The sequence below is a fragment of the Acomys minous genome (assembly GCF_964271855.1).
Source record: "Acomys minous genome assembly, chromosome: 4".
NCBI classification, from domain to species: Eukaryota; Metazoa; Chordata; class Mammalia; order Rodentia; family Muridae; genus Acomys; species Acomys minous.
This window is the reverse complement of record NC_140486.1, coordinates 117,002,340-117,029,562: the sequence shown is the minus strand read 5'-3', so window position 1 is coordinate 117,029,562 and position 27,223 is coordinate 117,002,340. Positions and strand designations below refer to the sequence as shown.

At 51.9% G+C, this 27,223-nt stretch overlaps 1 protein-coding gene across 17 annotated transcripts in view; it reads left to right on the top strand.

The window, feature by feature from the left end:
* Positions 1 to 27,223, top strand: part of KIF1A (kinesin family member 1A) — an 87,896-nt gene that overhangs the window by 13,899 nt on the left and 46,774 nt on the right. For 10 of the 17 annotated variants that reach the window (XM_084780241.1, XM_084780240.1, XM_084780239.1 and 7 more), the window contains exons 2-16: positions 5,206 to 5,371; positions 10,636 to 10,712; positions 11,607 to 11,786; positions 12,480 to 12,545; positions 13,176 to 13,354; positions 14,484 to 14,595; positions 15,636 to 15,713; positions 16,445 to 16,510; positions 17,183 to 17,200; positions 20,991 to 21,066; positions 22,525 to 22,603; positions 23,438 to 23,580; positions 24,044 to 24,070; positions 25,337 to 25,470; positions 26,940 to 27,019. In XM_084780241.1, coding sequence (XP_084636367.1) covers positions 5,266 to 5,371; positions 10,636 to 10,712; positions 11,607 to 11,786; positions 12,480 to 12,545; positions 13,176 to 13,354; positions 14,484 to 14,595; positions 15,636 to 15,713; positions 16,445 to 16,510; positions 17,183 to 17,200; positions 20,991 to 21,066; positions 22,525 to 22,603; positions 23,438 to 23,580; positions 24,044 to 24,070; positions 25,337 to 25,470; positions 26,940 to 27,019 — 1,421 coding nt within the window. In that variant the 5' untranslated portion in view covers positions 5,206 to 5,265. The remainder of the gene's footprint in view (positions 1 to 5,205; positions 5,372 to 10,635; positions 10,713 to 11,606; positions 11,787 to 12,479; positions 12,546 to 13,175; positions 13,355 to 14,483; positions 14,596 to 15,635; positions 15,714 to 16,444; positions 16,511 to 17,182; positions 17,201 to 20,990; positions 21,067 to 22,524; positions 22,604 to 23,437; positions 23,581 to 24,043; positions 24,071 to 25,336; positions 25,471 to 26,939; positions 27,020 to 27,223) is intronic. The other 7 variants (XM_084780244.1, XM_084780243.1, XM_084780242.1 and 4 more) reach the window with 1 other exon arrangement.

Genomic DNA, 27,223 nt, shown 5'->3' with positions numbered 1-27,223 from the left:
GGTCATCTTCAGCTACATAGCAAGTTTGGGTCCAGCCTGGGTTACAGGAGACCCTGCCTCAAAAATAAACAAAACGAACCCATCAATGATCATCTTCAAAGAACTATAAAAAAAAACAAAACTGATTTACATGGAACCATAAAACAAACTCTAAATAGCCAAGGCTATCTTGAGTGGGGGTGCGGGGGGGGGGGGGGAGGAAACAAGCAGAAGGGATAATACCTGAAGTCAAAATATCCTGCACATCTGTTGCAATCAAAGACATAAATGCAGATGCGCAGGCAAAAGGGACAGAACAGAGAGCTAGATGAGAGCCCCACGTCTGCAGCCAACTGCTTTGCACAATGGGCTGAGGATGGGAGCTCACACCTTTAGTCCCAGAACTCGGGAGGTAGAGGCAGGCGGGTCTCTGTGAGTTCGAGGCCAGTCTTGTCTACAGAGTGAGTTGCTTGGCTGCCAGGGCTACACGGAGAGATCCTGTCTCAAACGAAACAAACAAACAACAACAACAGCAACAACAACAACAACAACAACAACAACAACACACACACACACACACATACAGTCAGCTGTCTGTGCACAGAAGAATGAAGCCAGACCCTGTCTCCCACTCAGTATAAGTAACTCCAAGCAGGTTAAACCAGTACTTACGTGTAAGATCTGGAGTGTGAAGGTATTGATGACATAGCAGCAGTGCTCCTGGACATAATAATCAGCAAGGAGTTTTCAGAGAAGACCCCAGGGTACCGGAAGCAAAAGCAACCATAGGCCAATGGGAGCCATCTGGCTGCTGTACAGCAAGGGCATCCAGGAACCACCAATTACCAAGCGCAGGGGGCACCAAGCGGCTCTGTCGGCAGCAGCTTCCGAGGCTCATGGCTGCGCTAAATGCTGCTCTTCTGCTATCTATAGGCTACTTTGAACAGTAGCTCATTTCCTGCAGTTCTGGAGGCTGGAATGCTCAGTGTCTGGGGCAGGCCCACTCTCTGGCACCTTTTGCTGTGTCCTCACATGGAGGACAGAGCCTGGCTTCTCTCTCAGACCTCATTTATACGTGAGCTAAGCCAGCATGGAGGCCTCACCCTCTTGACCCAATTGTTTTCTAGATGGTCCAACACTTTGGGGCTGAGGATCTTATCGTACGCATCTGAGAGGGACATTTAGACTGAGCCCCCCACCTCCCTGAGCTCTTATCTCTTTATCTTGTGGGTTTCCACCACATACATTCCACTGAATACCATTTTGCTGCTTGTCCTGTCTACTCAGTTCCACACAGCGTTGTCACGACCTCTTCGTTTCAGTCATTATAGTTGGCTTCCCCCCCCCCCCCCCCAGTTTGAGAATTTCCTTCTGATTCTTTGTAATTTCCAATCCTGGAGCTAGAGAGATGGATCTGAAGTGAGCGCGCCTGTTGTTTTCACAAGGGATGCGCTGGTTCTGTTCACAGCATCCCCACGGTGGCTCCTCATCATCCACGTGTAACTCCAGGTTCAGGGGATCTGATGCCCTCTTCTGGCCTCAGGGGCACCAAAACACTCATGCACATATGATAAATATTTTTTTTTGAACTTCAATTAAAAAAAACTAATTGTCGGGTAAAATTCTATTCCTTGACATCCTGTCCCCTTTGCCCTGTGTTTTGGATGTACTGGCCATGATGATCTTAAAGTCCGTGTTGATAATTCCTAGGTCTGTATAGTGTGCAGATCCACCGCCGTGCCCCTCCCCCTGACCCACGCCGCCCTTTGAAGTTTTGGGTTTTCCTCTTAACATCCCCTTATGCCCTGCAACCTTTTGTTTTAATGGAATTTCCCTGACTCTTTTTTAAATATTTATTTGTTTTTATTTTATGTGTATACGTGTTTTGTCTGCATATCGGTAGATATGTGCCCTATAAGCATGTCCGGGCCTCTTGGAGGACACCTGAAGAAGGCATTGGATGTTCTGGAACTGGAATTACAGATGGCCATGAGCTGCCATGTGGGTGCTGGGAACTGAATCCATGGTCTCTGTAAGAACGGCAAGCTTTTTAAACTGCTGAGCCATCTCTCCAGTCCCGAGCCTTGTAACTATTGAAGGCTCACATTGCTGACTGAGATGCCATCCAGAGCCTGACACTGCTGTTCCCCGTTGCAGATGGCTCACCTCTTCTAGAAGTTTCAGTTCAGTTGAGACCAGGCGGTGGCAGCCTCATCAATAGGACTTTGTCTACTGGGCTCTGCTGTACATGCCTGGGCCTCCTTGACCCCTGTAGTCTGTGGTGCTTGCCTAACACTGGGAAAGCCTTTTACTTCCAGATGCTCTTGGCTTGGACTCTTAAATTCCACACCTTGGCTTCAGAACTTTCCAGATATCCTGTGTGGCCACCTTGGCATTCCATTTCCTTCTGAGGCCTTGGCTTCCTGTTTGTTTCTCCACCACAGCCCTGCAGGTTTTTCTGTCACCCAGCAACAGCTCTCTGCCGGGAAAGACTCCATTCTCTCAGCCTCTCACCCCGTGTCCAGAATGCAAATGGGCTGGGGAGCCAGCACTGTTGAGTACTCCTCTCTGTCCCAGCAGCCCCTGCAGCCACTGCCCTAGAGCCTCGGCCTACTACTCACACTGCTTCCGTGACTTTCTGAATCCTTTGCTGCAGATTTGAACTTTTTATTCGCACCAGCTTCCCCCGGGACAGGAATGCAGGCTTCCTGAAGCTGCGTCCTTTGTTTCAGAGTGGGAACAGCTCTGTGTGTTTGTGCATCCAAAAGAGAGTTCCAGCTAATGGTTAAATGGGGCATAGTCAGTTGTCCAATACTGACCTTAATTTATTTTTTGTTGTATGTGTGTGAATGCGTTGCCCGCATGTATGCTTGCGTACCCCATGTATGCAGCACCTATGAAAAAGGATGTCAGAGCAACAGACGCTTGTGAGCTGCTGTATGAATTTTGGGAATCAAATCTGGGTTCTCGGAGAGAGAAGCCAGTACTCTAACTCCTGATCCGTCTCTTCAGTCTCCAATATTGATCTTATAAAATGTTACTATATCCATTGAGAGAGTGAGGTAGTGTGTGTGTATGTGTGTTTGTGTGTGTGTGTGTGTGTGTGTGTGTGTGTGTGTGTGCCAGAATCTATGGACCTGCTCTGTCTCCACAGAGCACCCTTTTGGATGTTGATCTAGTCGCTTTTAATTGTTAAGTTGACACAGCCTAGAGCAGTGGTTCTCAACCTTTGTAATGCCGGGATCCTATTATACAGTTCATCATGTTGTGGTGACGCCAACCATAAAAGTGTTTCTGTTCTACTTCATAACTGTAATTTTATTATTGTTGTGAGTTATGAATATAGATATCTGTGTTTTCTGATGGTCTTAAGCCACCGCTGTGAAAGCGTAGTTAGACACCCAATAGGTCGCGACCCACAGGTTGAGAACCACTGGCCTAGAGTCAACTGAGAGGAAAGCCTGGGTTGGGGAATTGCCTAAATCAGATTGCCTGTGGGCATGTCTGTAGGGAACTGTCTTGATTACGAGCTGATGGCAGCAACTATCCCACTATGAGTGGCACCATTCCCTAGGCAGGTGGCTACTGGTTGTATAAGAGCGCTAGTGGGGTATTGGCCTGCGAGTGAGCCATCAAGCAGCATTCCTGCCCCGACTTCCCTCATTGGTGGACCGTGACCTAGAAATAGCCGCCAAATAAATCCTTTCCTCCCATGCTGCTTTTGGTCTGTCTTATCACAGCCACAGAAATAAAACTAGGACAGACACCATTGCCAGCCTTTAAATGAGCGCAGCTTTCTAGGGTATGTGATGGCTGCGAGGGGGCGCAGCCCAGTCTTTGTCCTCACTTCCCAAAAATCTTATCTTGCCAGATTTCACTGAAAATCCTCTTGGAATATCTGGGTTACAGGAGTTGAGCATCTGGGCAACTAAATTTGAGGAGAGTGAGAAGCTTACCATGTCATCTGTTCTCATAAGCATCTTCTTCCTCTCTAATGCTTTGCTATTTCTGGGCCTGGGGTTACTCAGTCACAGAATAATACCACCTTATAGGCCACAAGCTGTGCTACAGCGTGCATGCTGCGTTCCAGAGGCTTCGGAGGCTTGCCTGTGCCTCACCCTCCTCCATAGCTAGGATGTCAACACAGGGAAACAGAGTTCTTGGGTGGTCACTCATCGACTTGGGGAAGGTGTTACATGCTCTCTAAGAGTGGCTGACACTGTGCCTTGGGGCTTCAGGGGCCACCATGAAGGAGCGAGGTGAAATCCAGCTCCCACCAGTTTTTGTTCTAGGAGGATTTGTCCACCCTCAGAGGCAGGGAGCTCCGTCCTTCTCCTGCAGCCTCTGAAAGGACTGTTTACTGAGGGTCCGTCAAGCCCCAGTTCCAGCTTGCGGATGGGGTCACTGGCTTCAACCCTGCCCTTTCAGCATATGTGATCATCCAGCCCAAGGGTGAATCACATGGCCAGAGAAAGGCAGGCCCAGGCCCAGACTGAGGAGCCCTTTAGGCTTCTTTTTAAAGTTCAGTTAAAAGATTTTCCATACAATATACTTGGGTCATATTCTTTCTCCTTCCTCAGTTCCTCCCAGCGCTCTCCCCATCTCTACCCACCCGACGTCATATTTTTTCTCTTAAAAACGAAAAGAAAAACAAAACAAGAAAAAGCATGCACCCCCACCCACCCATCACACACACACACACACACACACACACACACACACACACAAACAAACAAGAAAAAACCGACACAATAACACAGAGGCTGTTTTGTGTTGGCCAACTATTTCTAAGCATGCACCTTTCCCTGGGGTGAGGCTGATATGCTACTGTTACTCATGCTCAAAATCTGTACAAGTTCAACCAATACAAAATCCCAGACTGGGAAGGGGAAGTGGGCACAAAGTCCCATCCATAAGCAAAGGCCACTTGCCAATGATAGCTGCTGGGACAGGGGAAACGGTTTCCTTCAGTGGAGGGTGATTGGCCTCCTTACATTCAGCTTAGCTCTGTGCTGTTAAAATTAGTGCCTTTCTCATCTTTAGCTACTTGCTTCCCAGTTCTGTGTCCTGTAGTTTGGTCACCACACTGTCAACTGGCGGGGGTGGGGGGCGGCTTTTTAAGGGAGTGAAGAAGGGTACAGCCACCCTCTTGTGTACTGGCTCTTTGAATACTGCTCCTAATATGTGTTTCCCTTTACCTCCCCCCCCCACCCCCACCCCATTTAGGTGACTCTGCCCTCTCTGGGGCAACCACAGCTGCTGAGTTTACCAACAAACTCCACAGAAATGGCCGGGGCCTCTGTGAAGGTGGCGGTGCGCGTGCGCCCCTTCAACTCCCGGGAAATGAGCCGGGACTCCAAGTGCATCATTCAGATGTCAGGAAGCACCACCAGTAAGTAACCCCTAGCGGCTATACCGTCAACTGCTGGTCACACGGGACCAAGAGCTAAGCCAGCCTAGTCTAGGTCTAAGAGCCCCAAACCTTCCTTTATCCTTGTTATCGGTGGGGGGGGGGGTGGCGGGGGGGGGTTGTCCCAGGGATCACGAATAACAGATGGCCACAGACGATGGCTTGTGGAAACAGAAATTTGTTCTCATGTTCTGGAAGCCAGACATTCTAAATCAAATGTGGGCAGGTTGCTTCCCCTCCCTTCAGGGCACCATGCTTTCTGCCTCTCCAATGTCTGGTGGTTGCTGCCTGGCTGGGCCGGTGCCCACGTTGCTCTCACTTCTGTCCGCATCGTTACTTGGTCTCCCTGTGCTCTGGTTGTTTGTTTGAGATGGAGCCTCAGGCTGTGTCTTAAGCTGGATTCCTATTCACACTGTAGCCCAGGCTGTCCTTGAACTCTTGCCTTAATCTCATATATTGTAATTCCAGGTTGGCCCAAGACACAGGCGTGTGCCAGCACACCTGGCTATAGCTCTGTGTCTTGGCGTGGCCTCTTTATAAGGATTTAAGGTATAACTTAATTCAGTATGACTCCACTTTAACAGTTAACCGCGTCTTTACAATCCTGTTTTCATGCCTGTAGTCTCAGCTACTCAGGTGGCTGAGGAGGGCGCACTACCCGAGACTAGGAGCTCAAGCTCAACTTGGGTACCATAATGAGATCCAGCCAAAGACGGGAAAAGATGCTGTCTCCAGATAGGACCACACCCTGAGATTCCAGGAATATGAATTTGAGGGGTGGAAGCCAATACTACTTAGCAAACAGCTCTGGAGTTCCAGCTCCCCACTTTGTCTTTTCTTTGCCGTGTTTCTCACTTGGTCATGTCGGACTCTGACGTGGGAAGTGTGGTCTAACTTTGAGGAACAGGAAGTAGTAAACCATAGACCTGCCCCAAAGCAGGCAGGGTCTGACTGCTAGGGTGGGAGCCGGGCCCCCATTCTGAGGTGCTTCTCTGTTCATTATTTTATGGGGAAAGTTTCTTAATGAGATGTGATACACAGGCAGGAAGGTGGGCAGATCACAATGGGAGGCTTGCAGGATTTACCACACCCAGACTGGAAACCGTCCTCAGCAGGGCCATCTGCAGTCCCCTCATTCCTCCACTAGGGGAGCTGTCAGCCTTGCTTCTGACTCCCTACGTTGGGTGGGCTCACTTTGGGGTCCTCTGCAAACGGCCCAATGTTTGAGTGGACTTTGCTGATGGCAGCCTACCTTAAAAAGCTGGTTAGCACCTCTATTCAGGGTTGTCTGGCCTTGGCGGACATGGGAGCCTGGGTCTCATGGGGGTTCTATCCGATGTCTTCCATAAGCTTCTGCTGGTACAAACTGCACCCAGGTTGGCACCAACAGCTACCTGGTCCCTCCTCAGGACTCACACAGCATTCAGCCACTGTGCAAACACCTGCTCTTGTCATTTCCTAGCTCACATCTGGCTGCTAGAGCTGAGGGTCTCAGATATGTCCCTGGCTGCCTCCTTGGGTGGCCACTAGGCCTACTGAGAGAGGAAAAGGATGTTGGAATCACTGTGGGTGCTCCAGGCACCTTTAGGTCCTGTTATTCTGTAATTGTCATCTGGGTAAATAATATTCTTTGTCTGAGCCTTCTGGACCTAGCAATCAAATCATCAGTGGTACATCTGTCTGTCACTGACACAGCCAGCCTGGGCCTGTCACAGTGGGGTTTTGTATGCTTTATTCATGGGCCATATTCTTGCTACACAATGGGGTAGGTTACACCTCTTGGCTTCTACCCTCCTTAAGTCATAGTCTATACTCAGAGGACAAGACGATGGTGTGGGCTTTGGTTCAGCCGTGTCCCTGTGAAGGCCACAGAGCAGGCTGATAGTAGGTCCCCAGAACACATCAAAGAATCAGCCCAGGCTGTGCCCCTGAAGTGGATTCCAGGAGAGCCAGGGATAAAGAGCCTTGGAGGGAGGGACTCTGCTTACTTGCCACCGACCTTGGTGGGTCATCGCTTTAGGCCTCAGTTTCCCCACCTGTGCATAGCAGCAATTCATGCTGGGTCCTCCCCACAGTCCCAATCCAGGGTTATTTCGGAACCCCCTAGCCACATAGAGAAACCCCTGGGGTCAGGATGCAACTGCCCCTGCATCCGCTCAGCACACGCCCTGCTTGCTCTTCGATGTTCTTGGTTGCTGTGGGACATTCTGACCCCGAGAAAACTGCCCGGTTCACGTCTTTCCCTCTGCCAGTCTACACAAGGCCCCTGCCCCCACTTTTGTCCTCCCCACCGGGTGACCACCCCTGTGCAGGCCCCACGAGCCTTGTATTGTGTAACTTCTCTTGAAAGAGCCTGGTTCCCAGGGGCCCAGGCAAAGTAAGGGGTGGAAGGGATGGAGTATTTAATGAGCTGGTCCGGTGGACTGGCTTCTAGGCCTGAGTGGCCCCATTTCTCCCTTCTCCTGCTTCCACAGGACAGCCAATTGCTTTCTGGCCTAATGGGCTCTACTTCTATGAGAAACGGACTGTGGGGGAAGGGTTGTTGGCACAAAACAGGCCTCTGCAGGGTGGGCTGGGAGCTGTGGGTGGACAGCCAGGCCTGGTGCACTCTGGGATCCAGGCCTTCTGTGCTGTGCGAACTGCAGGGAACCTCCCTCATCTCAGGCCTTAGGCCCCGCGGACAATGACGGAAGGTATTTCCATTAACACGTACTGCTGAATCAAGGAGGCAGGTTGTGGGGGGCAGGAGCAAGCAAGGCCCAAGCCCAGAGTTCTATGCCAGCTGGGCCCCACAGTGGACTCTCCCCTTATAGCCTGAATGAAGACCTCTCACCTCACTCATTGCCTGCTGCCCGATCCCCACTGAGTTTGCGCACCTCCTATGCTCTGGGAGGCTCCCACCTTGGGGAGCTTAGGGTCTTTATGGGGTACGATGATGACTCCAGTGCCAGGACCCCATCGGAGTCAGGGAGGATGGGGACGTTGAAGGATGGATACAGAGCGCTGGCCTGTTCAGGAGCAAGAATGGGGCCAGGGCAGGGTAATTAGGATTACACAGAGGCCCTGATCCGCAGCACAAGGAGTAAGGGAGCAGAGCTGACAAAGGTGGGGCAATGGTGGTGTGAAGAGGGGGGTCCTGGCCTCCTCCTCAGGATTTCAGAGGCTCAGTTCAGGCCGCACTGAAGAAGGTACGACAATTGTTTCCATGGCACTGACCTCATCTGTGCTTGGGTTCTGACTGCATTGCAGCCACTGCTTCTGTGTCCTAGAAGGACATGAAACTAGGTCAGCTTGCTTTGCTGTCTCTTTGAGGCAGTCATGGTAAGGGGCAAATGGCCAGTCACTGTGTTCTCCCACTGGTCTCCCCAAAGCTCTGGACTTGGGAGAAGTTCAGTCTAGGCATGTAGGTAAGGTCTGAGGAGAGATGGTTTCCTGTGATGCTTTGGGCCAGATGCTTGGCCTGAGCCTTGTGGGCCGTTGAGCTCGTTACAGCGGCAGAGGCTTGCACAGCCATAGGGTGTTCAGCTCCCCAGAGCTGCCATGAGCAATCATGGAAGGCTGGTTTAACTTCAGGAATGTACACTCAGCCACTCTGAAAAGGCTGAAGGCCAAGTGTAGTCTGGGTTGAGGCCTCCTGAGGCCGGGAGGAAGGATCTTCCCAAGGCCCTGCTGAGCTCCTGAGCTGCTGGCAACTTTGGTGTTGTGAGGTCTCACCCCGCTCTTCAGCTTTAAGATAAAGATGTAAAGATTACAGGATGCAGTGTCCTCCCTGCATGTGTGTCTCTGGATTTCCCTGTTCTGTAAGGTTATCAATCACATTAGAGGGCCCACTCTGATGACATCACTTTAATAAGCTCCCATCTCCAAACAAAGCCATCTTGATGTACCAGAGGAGCATCATTTTGACGTTGGTACAGGTTTTAGAGGAGAGCTCAGTCATGCCTGAGAAGAGATGTGTTGTCCCTTCCCACATGGCAGGAAGTCATCTTGGATACAGGCTGGTGGGTAAACAGCATATTCTAAGGGCTGTATTAGGATTCTCACATAGGGAAACTAGTCCCAAGTTGACAGAGTCCTGGGGGTGGGAGAGTTTTGCTTTCCAGAATTGATGGTGACTATGATTGACCCATGTCCTTTATGGATGTGAGAACCCAGGGCAGGGGTCTGAATCTGGCTTTGGGTCCTCAAGTCTACATTAACACAGGTGTTTTGTTTCTGACAGTCTAGGGAACACAGCTTTAGGGTGTGGGAACTAAATCCCTTTCCTATGGCTACTGAGCACAGGTGCTGTGGGTCAGAGCTGCTGAGGATGAAAGTTGTAAGCTGGGGGGGGTGCAATGCAGACCTCCTGGATGATTGAGGGTCTCTCCTGGGAAATTTCAGGTCTGGCCTGACATGGTGGATATGTCAGTGCTCACACAGACGTCATCCCTGGCTGTAGGATTAAGATGTGCTACCTTGGGGCTGGAGAGATGGATCAGAGGTTAAGAGCTCTGGCTGCTCTTCCAAAGGTCCTGAGTTCAATTCCCAGCCACCACATGGTGGCTCACAACCATCTATAATGAGATTTGGTGCCCTCTTCTGATGTGTAGGCATACATGTAGGCAAAACACTGTATACATAATAAATACATCTTAAAAAAAAAAAAAAGGATGCCTCAGGGTCAGGCTGGGGCCTCTGTGAGGAGGGAGGAGGAAGCAAACACTGCGATACCTCAAGTCAGGGGATATGCCTGTGAGCTTGGGTTATAACAAGGCTAGAAGGCACTCACTGTCTGACAATAAGAGAGGAAAAGATTGTGATGTGCCTGACAATGAGTACCTTCCCAGTAGGACAGTAAACATACCCCCAGCAAACGTCCAGATGAGCTGCGCAGACATGAGAGTCCCTGCAAGGGGTAGGACTAGAAATGTCACAGGGTGCCCTAGACACATGTGTACCAGGTAGGACAGGTAGACCAGTAGGCTGTAGAACCCTGGACTAGGAGAGCTGGAGTCTGTAGTGTGATTGTCTTCAGGAAGGAGTCACCAGGAGACAGACCTGGCCTGGTGATGCCCTCTGAGTCCACCTCAAAAAGGGGCAGAGACTCCTGGGTGCCTGCAAGTGGGTCTCTGGTCCCATCTAGTTTGGAGTCTGGCTTGCCTGGGACCCCCTGAGGATTAGGCTTTTACTTTAGGATGCAGTCTGGACAGCTGGGATTCCATAGCACAGAATTAACCAACCTCATTATCATGTGTCCCTTGCAGCCATTGTCAACCCCAAACAGCCCAAGGAGACGCCCAAGAGCTTCAGCTTTGATTACTCCTACTGGTCACATACCTCGGTGAGTTGCGTCTGAGAAGAGGCAGCTAGTGTGAAACCTGGCCCAGCTCTGGTTGCAGTATTGCCCCCCGCCCCCGCCTGCAGGAGTCCTGAGGTCTCCCTGAGCTGCGTGCTCCCCTATAGGATGGGATAAAGACTCTACCCTACTGACTTGGAGCACCAGCCTATAAGGACCAGATCTTTTTGCTCACGGTCCCAGCATCACAGCTGTGACCATCTACTTGTGCCTTCTCCCCTTTCCCAGACATTCCAAACTCAGAAATCCCAAAGCTGAGCCCGTCCTATGAGCTCCAGCATCCCCCAAACTGAGAGTTGGGAGGACTCTGGACTCCTCCCTCCCTAGCCCCCATGTCCACTCCACATGAAGCCCTGCCTGGGTTCCACCTCTCCCTAGATCCTTCTGGAAGCATGCAGTCCATCCCCTCCATCTTCCTGGCCTCTGTCTCTCTGAAGGTGGTTTCAGAGTTCCCCAGTGCTGCCCTGCCCCCATCCAGTCTTTCTCCCTTTAGCTTGACCACGCTGTTTCTCTGTCTCAGGAACCATCTGCCCTCAGGGTAAAGTCCAGATGTCCCCGAGCCCCTGAACCCCGCCTCTATCAGCTCTAGCTATTGCTAAACCCACCACTGTCACATGAACTGACTAGGCCAAGCTTCTACTTCTGGGTCTTTGTATGTGCTGCTCTCATCTCTTTGTCCTGTCCCCTCCACTGCTCAGCCACTCTCTGTCTCTTATTTGTCACTCAGAGGACCCCTCAGGAAGTCATTCCCAAGTCAGGATTAGGTTGTACCGTAGCCTGGCTTTTCACCCCAAGACCCTGTCCCCACTTTGACTCCGAGGACTCATGGACAGCCTCAGAGCCTATAGCCCTCTACAGCTACACCTCCTCTCTCTGCAGCCCGAGGACATCAACTATGCCTCTCAGAAGCAGGTCTACAGGGACATCGGCGAAGAGATGCTACAGCATGCCTTTGAGGGCTACAATGTGTGCATCTTTGCCTATGGGCAGACAGGGGCTGGCAAGTCCTACACCATGATGGGCAAGCAAGAGAAGGACCAGCAAGGCATCATCCCACAGGTATGGTTGGGGCCTAGAAAGGATAGTGGGAGGTGGCCTGAGAGGAGGAAGGGGGAGGGAAGGAGGGAGGCCTAATGGCTTGGGATGGGCTGCAAGAAGAAGTCAGCCTTTGAAAATGCCCAATGATGGGATAACAATTGAGATGTAATATGAATAAATTAATAAAGCATATTTTTTTAAAAAAGAAAGAAAATGCCCAATGGGGGCCTATCCACAAGATAAGGCACTGGCTGGGCAGGTGTTCTCTGTGGGGGCTGTGAGGACTAGGGGCAGGTGGCAGGTGGCTTGAAATACAGATGGCTCCTCAGAAGCCACTATGAAGTCTGACCTCTCCCAGCTCTTCTCTCCTCCCAGCAGGAGGTCCATGGATGCAAGCTGGGCCAGCACTTGTCCTGGTCAGAGAAGGGGGAATGCTGGGTCAGCTGAGGAACAATGTCTCCCAGCCTCTGTGCACCCAGCACAGGGTGATAGACAGTCCAGGAAAGGGTCAGATACTAACCAGGAGGGCGCTAAAACGAGAAGATGGGCTGCTTGGATTCAGGCCTTTACATTGGAATATGCATTTTGGAGAGACCAGAGGGGGTCTGGCAAAGCAGTACCCTGCTTGGGTACAAGCTGCCCATAGCACCATGAGGGACAGGGCTCCGGGCCACCAGCCCTCATCATCTAACATGATTTCTTCCATCTTTGAAGCTCTGTGAGGACCTCTTCTCTCGAATCAATGACACGACCAATGACAACATGTCCTACTCCGTGGAGGTAGGACGTCCTGTCTGGCCCTGTTTCTGAGTGTAGATCTGGGGAGTTCTAAGTGTAGTTGTTGATGCCCTCTGACCCAACATGGGCATCTATTTTTGTCACCATCAACATGACGACTATGTCCATCTGGCCACATGGGACTTGGAGATTCTCAGAGCTCAGGGGTGCTGGGAAGTTGACCCCGGGCAGATGTTTGTTGCATAACTACTTATTCTAGCCAGGTAGGGGCAGGCACCACCGAGCTGCAAATTCTGGCCTATACTGTGGCTGAGGTAGCTGCAAGGTGTCCACAGGGGCTTGTGCTATGTGGCTACTTGTAAGATGGCTCTGAGTGGGGGAGGGCAGGACAGGTGGAAGAAGGTTGACCCTGGCTGAAGTCCCTCTGTGTGCCCTGCCCATCAGGCAGCTGCTATCTTGCCTTGAGGTCCTTAATGGAATAGCTTGGTTTTGTAGACCAGATACACGGAAGGCAGGCTGGCCAGCTAGAGGTGGGCTGGCACCCATGATCACACAGAGGCCACAGGTTGGATGCTCTGTGTGCCCTACCCAGGGATCCACCCTCTGCCCTGCCACAGGATCCTGACAGTGCAGCTCAGCCTCACTCGGGGTCCTAATGGTGTTGCTCTGCAGGTCAGTTACATGGAGATTTATTGCGAACGGGTCCGTGATCTCCTGAACCCCAAGAACAAAGGCAACCTGCGTGTGAGGGAGCACCCTCTGCTGGGGCCCTATGTGGAGGACCTCTCCAAGCTGGCTGTAACCTCCTACAATGACATCCAAGACCTCATGGACTCAGGGAACAAGGCCAGGTATGGGGGCTGACTTCTTGTTCTCCTTGGCCATACCTCTGGCCTGGTCCTTGGGGTGCTATTGGCTTCACCTCTTGGTAGGTCTGTGTGGTGGCTCCCAAGGAGGTATAGGCCTCATATGCCAGGCCACTGAAGACATGTGTTAGCCTGAGGGAGACCTTGGCTCCCACATGCATGAGGGCTGTTCGTGGGCTGAGCATATGGGCCATGTCCCCTCAAGCAACAGGATTCTGACATCAGTACCAATAGCTTGGAGTCAGTCTCTGTGCCCAAGGGCAGCTGCTCTGTCAGGCCTAGGTCTAGAAACTGTGAGGGTCATTATGGTGGCCATAAGCAATCCATCCCCCTTTAACTTGGAACACTGATCATCACGACGGTCCGTCTTACATATATGTTGCCCTAGGTTGCTCAGGTGACTGCTTACAGTGCCTGCGGTAGTGTGTGTGTGTGTGTGTGTGTGTGTGTGTGTGTGTGTGTGTGTGTGTGTGTGTGTCTGTGTGTGTGTCCTGAACTACCCCAACAGCCCCTCAGGGTTGTTCTTAATAAAGCCCCACAGCGCATGTGAAGTACACTGTGACCTTTGCCAGAGGCAGGTACTGAGCTGTCGCAGGGAACTACACCTTGGCAGATTCTGTGAGGTTCTTGTCAGGTTAGGGCGGTATTGGGACCAACCCCCTCCAGTCTCAGGCAACCTTGGGCTCTTTTTCCTGAAAGGCCACATGGTTGGTCCTCGTTACCTTCTGTGGGGTTTGGCTATTGGGGACATGGTATGTTCCTTGGGCTCTCCATTGTGCCTGGAGGAACATTGAGATGGGTGATGGATACTTTCCCCATCCAAGGGGCACTCCCACATCAAAGCCTGTGGGGTCTCCTGTGATGTTGAGTCTCAGACGCAGGAAGTACCTGAGACACTAACTCCACTATACATGATGTCATTTGAGGGCTGAGCACCTCCATGACTGACTAGCAGGTGGCAACAGGGCTTGAGTTCTGGCAGGAGGTGTGGTCACAGCCAGGCTGAAGAATCTGAGTTCCAGTGACCTAGGTGAGCACCCTGGCTCCACTGGGAACTCTCATGCCTGGCCACTGGGTAAGGGACAGACAACTTCAAGCTGCTTCCTCCTCTCAGGACTGTGGCAGCCACGAACATGAACGAGACCAGCAGCCGTTCTCACGCTGTCTTCAACATCATCTTCACCCAGAAGCGCCATGATGCGGAGACCAACATTACCACAGAGAAAGTGAGCACGCGGAATGGTCTGGGTGGGCAGGGTCTATCTAAGCTGGTAGCTGGAACTGGGCTAGGGGTGGAAGGTAATGATGATGCTTATACAGACTGGCAAGCAGGTTCTCTGTGGAAAGAGGGGGTCCAGCACATGTGGTGGGCAGTGAGTGTCTTTTTCAGCATTGACTGTGCAGCCCTGGCAGTTCCTGCTCCAGACATCCACGTGCAAGCCACACTTTGGCATTCTCAGTGGGTCAGGACATTGCCTGGACGATGTTTCCTGGGGTCTTTATCTTACTTATTCAATCTGTAGTCTCCTGGGAAGGTAGCAGGGTCTTTCTGAGCCTCTTGTCAGTCTCCGTGTCCCTCTGCCTGAAGGTCCTTCTGTGCAAACACTCTTTCCAAGCTACTCAACAAAGCCTCTGTAGGGGAGCTAAGTAGGGTCCATGTCAGTTCCTGACAGTGTTGGGGGTCACCTGGACCTAGTGCAGAGGCCTCCAACTGTGTCCCCATGAAATAGTAGGCAGAGGAGGGTCAGGACCACTAGAGAGGACAAGGTTAACCTGCCAGGGCTTCTCTGAGAGAGTCCCTCTTGTGTCCGGTATCGGTCAGACAAGGCGACTTCCTGAATGACTACCTCCCCACAGGGAGCCTGGCCAGGGCCCTGTGAAATAGCAAAGCAACAGCTGAGGCCTTTTGTGGACCTGGGTTCAAATCCCATCCCAGATGACTAGAGGCATCTGCGACAATACCTAACTGAGTCTATCTGTCGCTGTATGGAGTGCCCATCCCAAGAGGGCAAGACCGTTAGAAGTGTGTGCGGCTTCTGAAGAGGTGGTGTGGTGCCTCCCTGGGATAGAACAGGGGGGAAAAAAGGCTGTGAACGAAGATGAAGAGGGAAACTGGGAGAATCAAAGATGGGAGGACTCCAGGGAAGGGGCGTGGCCATAGCGCCTCAAGTAGATCATGAAGGGTACAGGGAGACTCCAGAGACAAGATGCCCCTGCAGCAGGGGCTTGCTGCAGGAGATTGCCTCTGATGCCTCTTCCATTTCAGGTGAGCAAAATCAGCCTGGTGGACCTGGCTGGCAGCGAACGAGCCGACTCCACAGGAGCCAAGGGCACACGACTCAAGGTAGAGCCAGGCTGTCATGCCCAGAAAGAGCAGTGGGTTCAGTCAGAGGCCCAGTGTCCAAGTATGCACTGTCCCAGGGAAGGCTGGACAGGAGGTCTGTTTGGGGGTGGAGCAAGGATGGGGCCCCACCAAAGGCAAGCCTGGACAGGAATGGCGGGGTGGGTACATGAGCTGGAGCCTTTGACCTGCAGCAAACAGAATATCAACCTTGATGCTCCAGATCTAGAATAGGAAGACAGAGCCTGTCCAGAGTGAGCTCAGAGTGTCCTTCACTGTACTTCATACTCAGTACTTTCTGTTTCCCACCCTGAAGAGACAGATGTGGGGTGGCAGTGGGTTAAGCTGGCTATCTGGTGTCCTGAGGGCACACCCTCCCCAGGAATCACCATGTATGTCAGGAAGGAGCATATTTACTTCTCTGAGCATCTCCCACTTTGGCCCAGGCCATGACCTGTTGATTGGGATGGACCTCTGTAATGTCCTGTGAGGGGACGTGTGAGCGGTTAACTACGGTGCTGATGGGAGCTGAGCAGAAACCCTGGACCTCTGGCCAGCTGCTTGCCCCAGAATCCTCTGTGCCTAGTGACCTCAGAGATCAGCTTTAGGGCCTGGAACCTCAGCACCATGCCACACAGACCAGGCCCTGGGGAGAGTGGGGGCGGGGAGGGGTCACGCTAGATCAACAGGCTCCAGGGGCCGCCTCCCATCCTGACCATCTTTTCTACCCACAGGAGGGAGCGAACATCAACAAGTCTTTGACCACCCTGGGAAAGGTCATCTCTGCTCTGGCTGAAATGGTGAGCTGGCGTCAGGCTTCTGGGGCTACATTGGTGGGATGGATTACAGGGATGTAACCCTCACCTGCCGCCAAGGAAAAGCTGGCTCTGTCTTTGGAGAAGTAACTAGGGTTCAAAGAGATGTGGAGGGCGCCATGAAGCGGAAAATAAAGTAGAAACTCTTGTTTAAAACCCCAGCTTCCTCACCTTTAAAAACAGAGGCGACGTGCCTCCTTCATCACACCTTTCTGAGGGTTACCACCTCAACTGTGGATGGGTAGTGCAGTGGTTAGCTCTGACCGCTGTTGGTCTGGTACAAGCCATCCTCTAGAGGGCGCTTGCAGTCCTTGGGAGTGAAGAGCTGGTTTTGACATGCCACTATGGTGTCTACTCACCAAAACACCCAGGGAAGGATCTGAGAGACCTTATCCCCGCTCTGAAATTTGTAAGAGAACACAAAGATTGCTGTGTGACGACAGCCCAAGAAGTCACACTCCTGTCTGAGTTGCCTGTCACGACCAGTTTAGAGTGGCCAGCTGCGTCTGGGCAGTGAATGACAGATTCCTAGCATGCACTTGGGGTTCTGCATACAGTTTATTCCTCTGGGGCCAGTCTGTCCTCCCTGCTCACTGTACCCTCAGACCCTAGCTTTGCTCCAGCTTCTTAGAGTCTTTCTGTCCTTTGTTTTTTCAGGACTCTGGACCCAACAAGGTAAGCTGATCTCGGTAACTTCAAGGGGGCGGGGTTGGAAGCAGAGTGTGTTGACTCCAGCTCCCTTCCACGCAAGGCTCAGCACCAAGGCCACAGCTCACTCATTCACCTAATGAAGAAACAGTGCAGGAGTGTACTTCAGAGCCAGGACCTAGGCTGGCAGCCGGGGAGTCTTGGCATGAACAGCACAAATCTGGCTCCGCACTTGGGGAGGCACAATAAACAGAAACACAAACATGTAGTTATAAATTGGGATGAATTCTACACAGAAGAAAAAAATGACCTTCAATGATGGCCCCAAAGGGAAATTCTTTCATCTGAATGGATAGAAAGCTTTCTAGAGAGACATGGCTTCAGGCGGAGGACCTGAGGACTGGCAAGGAGCCAGGCAGGCAAGTGGGTTTGGCATGTCGTTGATGTGAGCTGCTGAGGTGCATAAAGGACTGTGGGAGATGCTAAGAGGCGATGTGAGAGGAAGCACAGAAAAAGTGTAGGAACTGTAGGAGGGAAACACAAGGAACTGTAGCGGGGAAACACTCGTCAGTAGACTACAAAGAAGCATGTGCGGAAGTGAGAGTGAACGAGACTCTCACGGGGTGGAGATAACAGAAAGCTGTGAGGAACTGTCTGGGGGTTGTTTGAGGAACTATGAGAAACCCTGTGGGAAATGCCCAAGGAACTTGGTGGTGGACTCTGCCAGGGGCGGACAGACACATTATGTGAATTTTGAGAATTAGTGTGGGGTGTATGATGTGTTGTGGAAACGTGAGATGAAATCGTGGAACTGGAGGGCTATGTGGAAATTGTGTGAGGAATCATCAGGGTCGTGAATTTTGTGGCACTCTAAGAAGTGTATGAGTGGCTTTGAGACAGAGTAAGAATTTTAAAGAAACTGAAATGAAACCTGTGTGTGTGTGTGCACATGTGTGTGTTAATTCTTTTCTCGTTGCTGTGACAAAATCCCCAACAACAACTTGAAAAAGGAAGGGGACCGACAAGATGGCTCAGTGCGTAGAGGTGCTTGTCACCAAGTGTGGCCACCTGAGTTTGACCTCTGGAACCTGTGTGGTGAAAGGAGAGCCAACTGCAATAAGTTGTCCTCTGAACACTATAAGTATACAGTGGTGCTCATGTGTGTATGTAAATAAATAAATAACTGCCACATGTATACAGTGGAGCTCAAGTGTGTATGTAAATAAATAAATACATGCATGTTTTTAGATAGAGAAAGGAAGGGCTCTTTTTGGCTCACAGTTGAAGGACGCAGTCCTTCACACCAGGGAGGACATTATGACAGGAACTTAGGAAGGAGACAGTGATGAGCACTGTAGCTCAGCTCTCTCCTTCTTATTCAGTCCAGGACCCCAAACCCATGTGTGGAATGGTGCCACGCACGTTTGGGTTGGGTCTTCACACTTCAATTAACTCGACTAGAAACGCCACCACGGACATGCTCAGACATTTGTCTCCTAGAGTTTTTTCAAGTTGACAGTATTAGCTATCATGCTGTGGTCTGGGAGAGACTGGGGACCAAGAGGTGACGTTTGTGAGGCGCTGTGAGAAGCTGGGAACAACATGAAGAAGTGTGCCCAGGGGTTTGGAGCATTTGTGTGAAGACTTTTGGGGAACTTAATTATGTGGGCAGCTGAGTGAGTAATGGGAGCCGTGCGGAAGTGTGTGGAGGGACTTTGAGAATGTGTGTGTGTGGGGGGGGTTATGTGAGGAACCATGTAAAGAGGAACTGTGAAGACTTTTGAGAGAAAATGAACTTGTGGGAGGAGGTTACAGAATTGCACAATTGCTGTGTCGGGTTGGGGAATTGTGTGGAAAACTGTGAGGGGCTGTATGTCGATTTAGGAGAAACGATGTAGAACCAGTGAGGAAACGGTGTCTGAAGTGTGTGTGTGGCCATGTTGGAAGAATTGTGAGGAGCTACGTGGCCTGTGCAGGGACTACGGAGAAACTGACGAGTTATAAATAGATGTTTAAAGTGGTGAGAATACTGTGTAGAGAGAACAGTGTGAGGTGTGTGTGTGGTGTGTAAACGTGTGTGTGTGTGTACATTGTGTGTACACACACACGTGTGTGTGTGTGTGTGTGTGTCTTATGATCACTGTGAAGATTGTACAGGAAAACTGGAAAGTGGAGAAACATATCAGGGATCCTGTGAGGAAATAGTTTAAGGAGCAGTAAAAAACTTTTCAGGAAAGTGGACTGCGAGTCACTGGGAGGACTGTGAAAACTGTGCGAGGAGTCATGAATGAAACTGCGGAACTCTGGGGATCCGTGTGCGCCGCTGTGAGAAACTACTTGAGGAATGGTGTGTTTAGCTGTGAGGCCCGGAGTGAGGAGCTGGGAGACGGTAGAGGACCTTGTGAGAACAGTGTGAGGGGACAGAGCAGAAACTTTTAGGAATGCAGTACATTTTAAGTTTCTGGTTGGGGGAACAGAGCCGAGAGAGGAAGCAGTTGGAGGTGAGGAGACGTGACAGGGGTCCGAGGATGGCTGTGAGGTCTTTGGTCCACACTCAGAGTTTGGCTGACTGTGATTTAATAGGAAAGCAGGGCCCAGTCAGACTTAATCTGAGCTGTGCTCAGGCGCAAATGTAGATTGGGAGTGAGATGGCCGGCCTGGCACGGGAGTCGACAGAATAGAAAATCAATGTGGCAGTGATCCAGGCTTGAGATGGCAGGGGGGGGGCGCAAATGGAGTGTGGCTCTGGGAGGTGGCAGAGATGACTGGACGGGGCTGCCAGAGGAAGGAAGGAGAACAGAGGAATTATGTCCCCATAGAACAGCTGGCTCCTTGGCTAAGGTGGCTGTGCGAGTGATGAACTTATGCTGCGGAAATGAGAAGTACAACATCCGACAGAAAACTCAACCTCGGGAGTTAGAAATTTAAAAACCAAACCAGGGATATTTTCTCCTCTCGTATTGAGTTTCCAAAGGCAAAACAGAAAGTGCTTGAGCGTTTGAGCTCGGGCCACTCTTACCTGCCGCAGCACAGCAGTTCTGAAACCTGCTTTGATGGCATGGCTTAAGAATACCCGAATTTTCTACCCTTGTGAGGTAGTGAAGCTTGTCCTATGATCATCCTAAGAACAATGATGAGCTGTGTCTTTGAGGAAATGTAACAACCCTTGAGATGGCATCTGTGTGGTTCCCTCAGCGTGGAGGCTCCAGGGTCAGGGCTGTGCCTGCTGGCCACAGCAGCCAGTCAACAAACAATTCTTAGACAAATGCACCATTAACTAATAGACACCAGCAGTAATTATGTATCCATAATTTACACAATGATTAACTGGCTCACAGAATGTCCATAAGAAGCGAAGGTCAGCAGGATGGAGGATTCTGTGCCGTGGGGAGGTGTGGGCAGAGCAGATTATTAAGGGAGGGCCTCCAAGGTGACTTCTGAGGGACAGGAGGAAGTTTTGTGGGGGAAATAGAGGCTGGGGGAACACTGGCGGTGCTTCGTTAGTCGCGAAGCCATTTCTCCCTGCTCGAAGAGGTTGATGTCCTGGCAGAGTGGGGGAAAACACAGTGGTCAGGGCCAGTAATGTGAGCATTCCTGGGCTTGAGTCTAGCAAGTGGCCCAGGCACAGCAGGGTGGGTGAAGGAGGAGCTGGAAGTGTATGCTAGCACAGCCTCGATTTCAGCCCAGATAGCAATTGCCGGGAGGTGACACCCCAGGATTCAGAGGAGGTGTGGGGAGGCACCAAGAACATGGTGCTGGCCTCCATTCCTCCTTTCCCTTCTGGTAGACTCAGTGTTGACCTTGACTGTCCCCACAGAACAAGAAAAAGAAGAAGACAGATTTCATCCCTTACCGAGACTCCGTATTGACCTGGCTTCTCCGGGAAAACCTGGGTGAGCATGCGCCAATGTGCTGGTTCCGGGTTCTTACTCCTGCTTTGGGATAGGCCCATCTCCTTGTGGGGAAAGAAACACCACAGTGCATTCTCTTGCCCTTTCTGGGCAAATCCTAAGTAGCCCTGGCAGGACCAGCTGGTTCTCAGTACAGCCTTTCTGGAAGGCTTGGCGCAAGGGTAAGTGAACCAAAGCAAGCCTGGAGGGCCAGAATGACCCTTAGGGCCCAGAGAACATGTGCCTTGGTGTCTACCTTTGTGGGTGAACTTGCTTATGACACCTGAACAAGTCCCCACCCTTTTCTGGACCTTTAGTTTTGTATAACAGGGACATGACCCTTGATTCTGGGAGCTCTGCTTACCCTCTGGGACCTGAGGGGCTGACGGTAGCCTCCTCGCTGCCTGAATTCTTTCTGAGTTGGGAGAGATGATGGAGAGAGATGAAGGCTGATGGATCTACATCATGGAACCCATCCATTCCAAAATGACCTCGGGGTCCTCTCTGGATACCTTATAGCTGGCAAAGCTGACACTCAGGGTGATAAACTAAAGTCTTAGGCAAAACCCCTGGCTTCCTTGGCAGCATGGCTCTGCACGCCATAACCGGCTACGCTGATATCCGGCTCAGGCCAGCGCCGTGTGTAGTGGCAGCCGTGTGTAAAGAGCATGCAGGGGTAGATGGGCCCTTGAGAGAGAACAGGAGTGTCAGCGCAGTTGCCTGTTCCTTCACCTGAGATTAGACCTAGGAAAGAAACAGGCCTCTCTCACAGGACCACAACCAGTTTTTGCCCTGGAGGAGTGTTTTGGGGAGAATCCCCTGATATAGCTATTCTTGGGGTCTGTGCCTTTCTCTCCTCACAGTCTCCTTAGGAGACTCCCTGGGGAGCCCCCACCTCAGGGATGCAGCCCCAAGGACACAGTTCTCTGAGGCAAAGCAGGCAAGAGCATAAGCCTAGTTGGAGTACGGGGACAAACGGCAGTCATGCCAGCGGAAGCAGGCTCAGCATTTGACTTTGTCCTGACCTGCTGAGCCAACTGATCCTAACTAGCTATCCAGCACTCGAGCCACGCAGAGCCTGACAACCTCTGCTTCTATCTTTACCTATTACCTACTCTAAGCCAGGAAGCTGATGTTAAAATCATGAGGAAAGTATTTCAAATGGAAATGATAAAAAAAAAATGGATGAAAAAAAAATATTGCCCATAAGTCTTGGAATATCAAACAAAAACAAACAAACAAAAGCCCCAAATCCCTGCCTTAGCTCTGCTCTAGAGGAAAGGAGGCCCAGGGTTGGAAAATGGCTAAAGAGAAGTGAGGGGTAGCCAAGGAAGGCCTAACCTGCCACTGTCTACTTAGCACAGGACTGTGACTCAGTTTCCCCCCTCCCCCGGAGTTCATCATCTCTACCTATAGCTGCAATAAGTGGACCTTGCGTACAAACTGGTTGTCTTCCCACAGGTGGCAACTCAAGGACAGCCATGGTGGCAGCCCTGAGCCCTGCGGACATCAACTATGATGAGACCCTTAGCACACTGAGGTACGTTCTGCAGGGGGCACCCTGGGTGAAGAACACATCTTTCTATGTTTCAACCAAAAACACCAGTAAAAGGCTGTTCCTTTGGTGAGCATTCTCCAGGAACTCAGAGGCCTGCAGTTAAGTGTTCTGGAGCTCCAGAGTGTTTGGGGCCCTGTTTTGTTCCTGTCATCTTTTAGGGTTTATTTCAGGGCTGCAGGTGGCCCTGAGCCCTGAGGTACCCGTCTGGGAAAGCCATACTTCTGTCTGTGGGAGTGGAGGACTTTACGTTAGCAAATGGGGTCCAAGGAGCTCTCCCCAGGATCTCCCATTGTGGGGTGGGCATGCTGGGATGGGAAGCCTGGGCGCGGAAGGCAGCTGGATCGATGAGGCTGGGAATGTTTGGCCTCTATAGAGTGCACACTTCTTTCTGTGGGGAGTGGAGCCTGTGTCACAGCCCACTCAGCATGTGCTTCTGGGCCGGAAGATAGCATGCTGATCTGTGGCACGTGTGTGGCCGTTCTTACATTCATACACAGGCATCTGTTCTAGACTTCCCCTCTCTACCCTGGAATATGAGATTCAGATCCAGGGGTCTCAGTATGGGGTAGGACACTACTCTGTGCCTTCGACCCCTGTACCTCAGTTTCCTTAGTAGACAAGGCAGGCTGGACTGTCCCACCTGCAGGTCCTCCTTGGTCAACAGTCCTAGAGGCCGTCCCCTGGGGTAGTGGTGTGATTTCCTATTCTGCTAGGTGAAAGATTTTCTCCCTAGCTGTTCACCACGCAGAGTTCTGAGCACCCCTGGGCCCTCTATATGGAACTATCCCTCAACTCATACATCCCTTTGCTGCCCAGATATGCAGACCGGGCCAAGCAGATCCGCTGTAATGCCGTTATCAATGAAGACCCCAACAACAAGCTCATTCGAGAACTGAAGGATGAGGTGACCAGGCTGCGAGACCTGCTGTATGCCCAAGGTCTTGGAGATATCACTGACAGTGAGTGTCTGTGTGGGCTTGCCCTGGGTAGGGCAGAGGCCTCAGGCTTAGGGACCTTTTGGGGCCCCATGCCCTCTTTTCTGGGGCTGCCTCCTACTTATATCCTGATGGCGATACCCACGGATGTCGGGAAATGTTGAAGTTGCCCAAAGCCTCGTCCCTCCTCCAGCTCCTGGGCAGAATGCCTCGGGGTGGGAGGCCTGAGCGGGCAAGGACAGGGTTTCTGGCCTTGGCCTGGATGGATTGCATGGTTTGGGTTTGGAGCTGGCCCAAGACGGCCAGGGATGTTTCCTGGAAGCTCACAGGCCAGCTGCAGCTGCTGGGATTTCGGCGGGGCCTGTGCCCCTACACTGAAGACTCCTTTATTCTAAGCTATTCACTCTGTGAGATGGGTACATGGACCCTTGGGAGACAAACTGCTCTGTTTCTCTGTCTCTTCCTCCCCTGCCTGCCTTCCCCATAGCCAACACTGTGCCCGGAGGACCCAAATGTGTGTATTCCCCACTGCTGCTCTGTACCCCTGCTTTCATCCCAGCCACGGGGGCCACAGGGCAGCACGGGTGGGGAGGGAGACCCCACCACCTCTTCTGTCTCCCTTACTTCAGGGCTGTAAAGCAACAGTCCTCCCCCCATCAGGTTACCTACTAGTACATGGGGGGCTGTGTCCGCCTCCCAGCCACATTCCTGGCTCATCCTTGTCTGTGTGGGAAACTGAGGCAATAAGTAGGCAGAGTGCAGCCAAAAGTAGATGGAACTAGACTCCTGAGCACATGGGTCTAGAAGGGTCAAATGTTAGAGCCCAAGGACTTGGAAGGCCAGAGGACATGTTATCCTGGCTCCTGACCTAGACCTAGCTCTGCCTGCTCCTGCCCCAGCTATTCCCACATCTGGGTCCCTGGAAGGTTCCTGAGCCTGAATATAGCAATGGTTGCTGCCCAAGTCCTGCCCCACGGTGTCTCCTCTATCCTGAGGGGGCCTGGATCCTTGGGGTTTGCCTCCCCAGTGCCCCGTGCTGTCCTGTGTTGGCTGCTGCCCTGCTCTGTGTCTGCTTCTACTGGGAAGGGCCTGGCACTTCTCCTCCAAGTGTCACAGCCCAACTGCCCATCTTTAGGGGGTGATAGAATTCTGGGGTGGTGGAAGAGTAGGGGCTCCCTCAGGAGTATCCTCCATGTACCTTCCCCAGGCAGTCTTTGGTACCATTCTGGGTTCAGTGGGAAGATGAATGCAGCCTGGCCTGCAGCAGATGTGCAGACAATCCACAGAAGACGAAAATAGACATTGGGGTGTAGGGAGAGCAGGTGCCTGAGTGAGCTTAAGTGAGCTCCTGGCCTCAGGTGCAGGGGCGCTGTGAGGTGACTAGCAGGCATGGGTCTTGTAGGTACAGGGGATGGAGAAAAAAAAAAGCCCTAGTCAAAGGGAGAGTGGAGTGGAATGTGGGACAGAGGGGCTGTGGGTGCTGCTGAGGGGAAAAGAGGACCTGCAGGTCAGGCAGGCGAGTGGCAGGGGTAAGGATAGCAGGAGACCTCGCATGCGCTTGTCCTGGGCAGCTGGGCCAGGCTGCTGTGCCTTGCCTGTGTTTCCCATTTCCTGCCTTCCCCTGACCCCGCCTCCTGCTTTCCCCAACTGCTTCCTTTTCTTCTCTCCCTCCTTCTATCTTGCCTTCCCTTCAAGCCTTAGACATGTCTGACCTTGAGAACAGTAACTGTAGCCGTGGTGGGGGTGGAGCTAAGCAAAGCCCCTAACAATTTCTCCGCAGTGACCAATGCCCTGGTGGGCATGAGCCCCTCGTCTTCGCTCTCAGCCCTGTCCAGTCGTGCGGCCTCCGTGTCCAGTCTCCACGAACGTATCTTGTTTGCTCCAGGCAGTGAGGAGGCCATTGAAAGGCTGAAGGTGAGGGCCACCTGGTCCAGGGCACTCCGGGGTGGGTGATGGGCATCAGCCTTTGGGACAAGGTAGACTTAGAGAAGCGAGAGGGAATTCTTGCATGTGAGTGCTGGAACACCCTTACCTTCTAAGATCAGAGTGAGATAATCAAGGAAGCCTTTGGCATGTGGCCACCATGTCAGCCTACCCATGGCCGCCGGAATAGATAGCTCATTCAGGCATCAGACTGTACGAGGTTCGGATAATAAACAGAGCTTCTGGGCAGTCCGTGCCTTTGAAGGGTCTCGAACCTTCCTGTACCTTGACCCTGAGTGGTAGCGGACGGAAGCCCGAGTGAGGAATGCCAGGCACAGGGCTCACACTGAGTCTTGAACTGGGTGAGCTAGCACTGGTACAGGAAACAATGGGCCATGTAGTGGCTGAGGTAGGGGTGCCCTGTTTCAGCAGCACCTCTATGGTGCCATTGCGGGTCTTGGCAGCTCTGCCTGGCATCCTGCAGAGCTGTCTTCACCAAGAAGGGAGGTGGGCATTCCAGGCTGTCTGTTTTTCCTCTCCTATGCGTTCCCTGGTTGCCAACACCAGGATTGGCTAGCTCTGGGTTTTCCGCCTCATACTGCCCTCTGAATGCAGTGTGGCCCATAACAGAGAGCCCAGATCCCGGGGGAGGGGGGGAGCTGAGGGATCAAAGAGACAAGGGACAGAGGCTCGTATGAGGAATAATGCAGGGTGACCAAGGAGCAAGAGGCATAAAGCCTCCTACTTGGGGGCCCACCTGAAGTACAGGGGTCCCTCAGGATGTAAGTGGGAAGGAAACAAGGGGCAGTGCTTGCCATGTCCTGAGAAGGAACTGTGTTCTGTGTGGGAGTTGCTTCCAGTGCCTTCCAGGGGGTATTTGCTTCCTCTCCGCTCCTGATTAATTTTACTGTCGTGGTTCTGGGGTGCGCCCACAGAAAGAATCGTGTCTATTGCACTTCACCTTGATCCCTCAGAATCCCACCTGCTGGCAGGTGCCTGGGAGTTTACACCCTAGTGCTCTGCAGCCCCTTTCCTGGCTCCTGTGCATCTTTTTTTTTTTCAATTTTAATTTTATTAATTTATTCAGATTACAAGTCAATTGTTATTTTGTCACTTGAATTCTCCCATTCCTCCCTCCCTCCTTCCCTCCCGCTTTCACCCTATTCCCTTCCCCTAGGTCTAAGACTGGGAGGGACCTCCTCCCCCACTATATGGTCATAGGCTATCAAGTCCCATCTTGGTAACCTGCTTATTCTTTCTTTGAATGCCACCAGACCTCCCCACCAAGGGGAAGTGGTCAAATATGGAGCACCAGAGTTCATGTCCGAGTCAGTCCCTGCTCTCCACATAACTGGGGAGAATGTCCTGTCCATTGGGTAGATCAGAGCAGTGGTCCCGTGCGTCTTTTGACATCCCACCACGCACCCTGGGGTCTCACTGTGGCCCATCTTGCTCCCCAGGAAACAGAGAAGATCATCGCTGAACTCAATGAGACCTGGGAGGAGAAGCTGCGGCGGACAGAAGCCATCCGGATGGAGAGGTGGGTAGTGGGGTAACAGGTTCAGGAGGTGGGAACATTCATCCCTGGAAACCTAAACCCTGGGGGAGGTTGCATTCCAGCTGTGGGACAAATCTGTGCTGTCTTACCTAGGCAGCTAACACGTGGCACTGGCCATTGGCTATTGAGGCCTTGGAGAACAGATCTTCGGGTCAGCACAGTTTTACCAGTGGACATTGCCCAAGC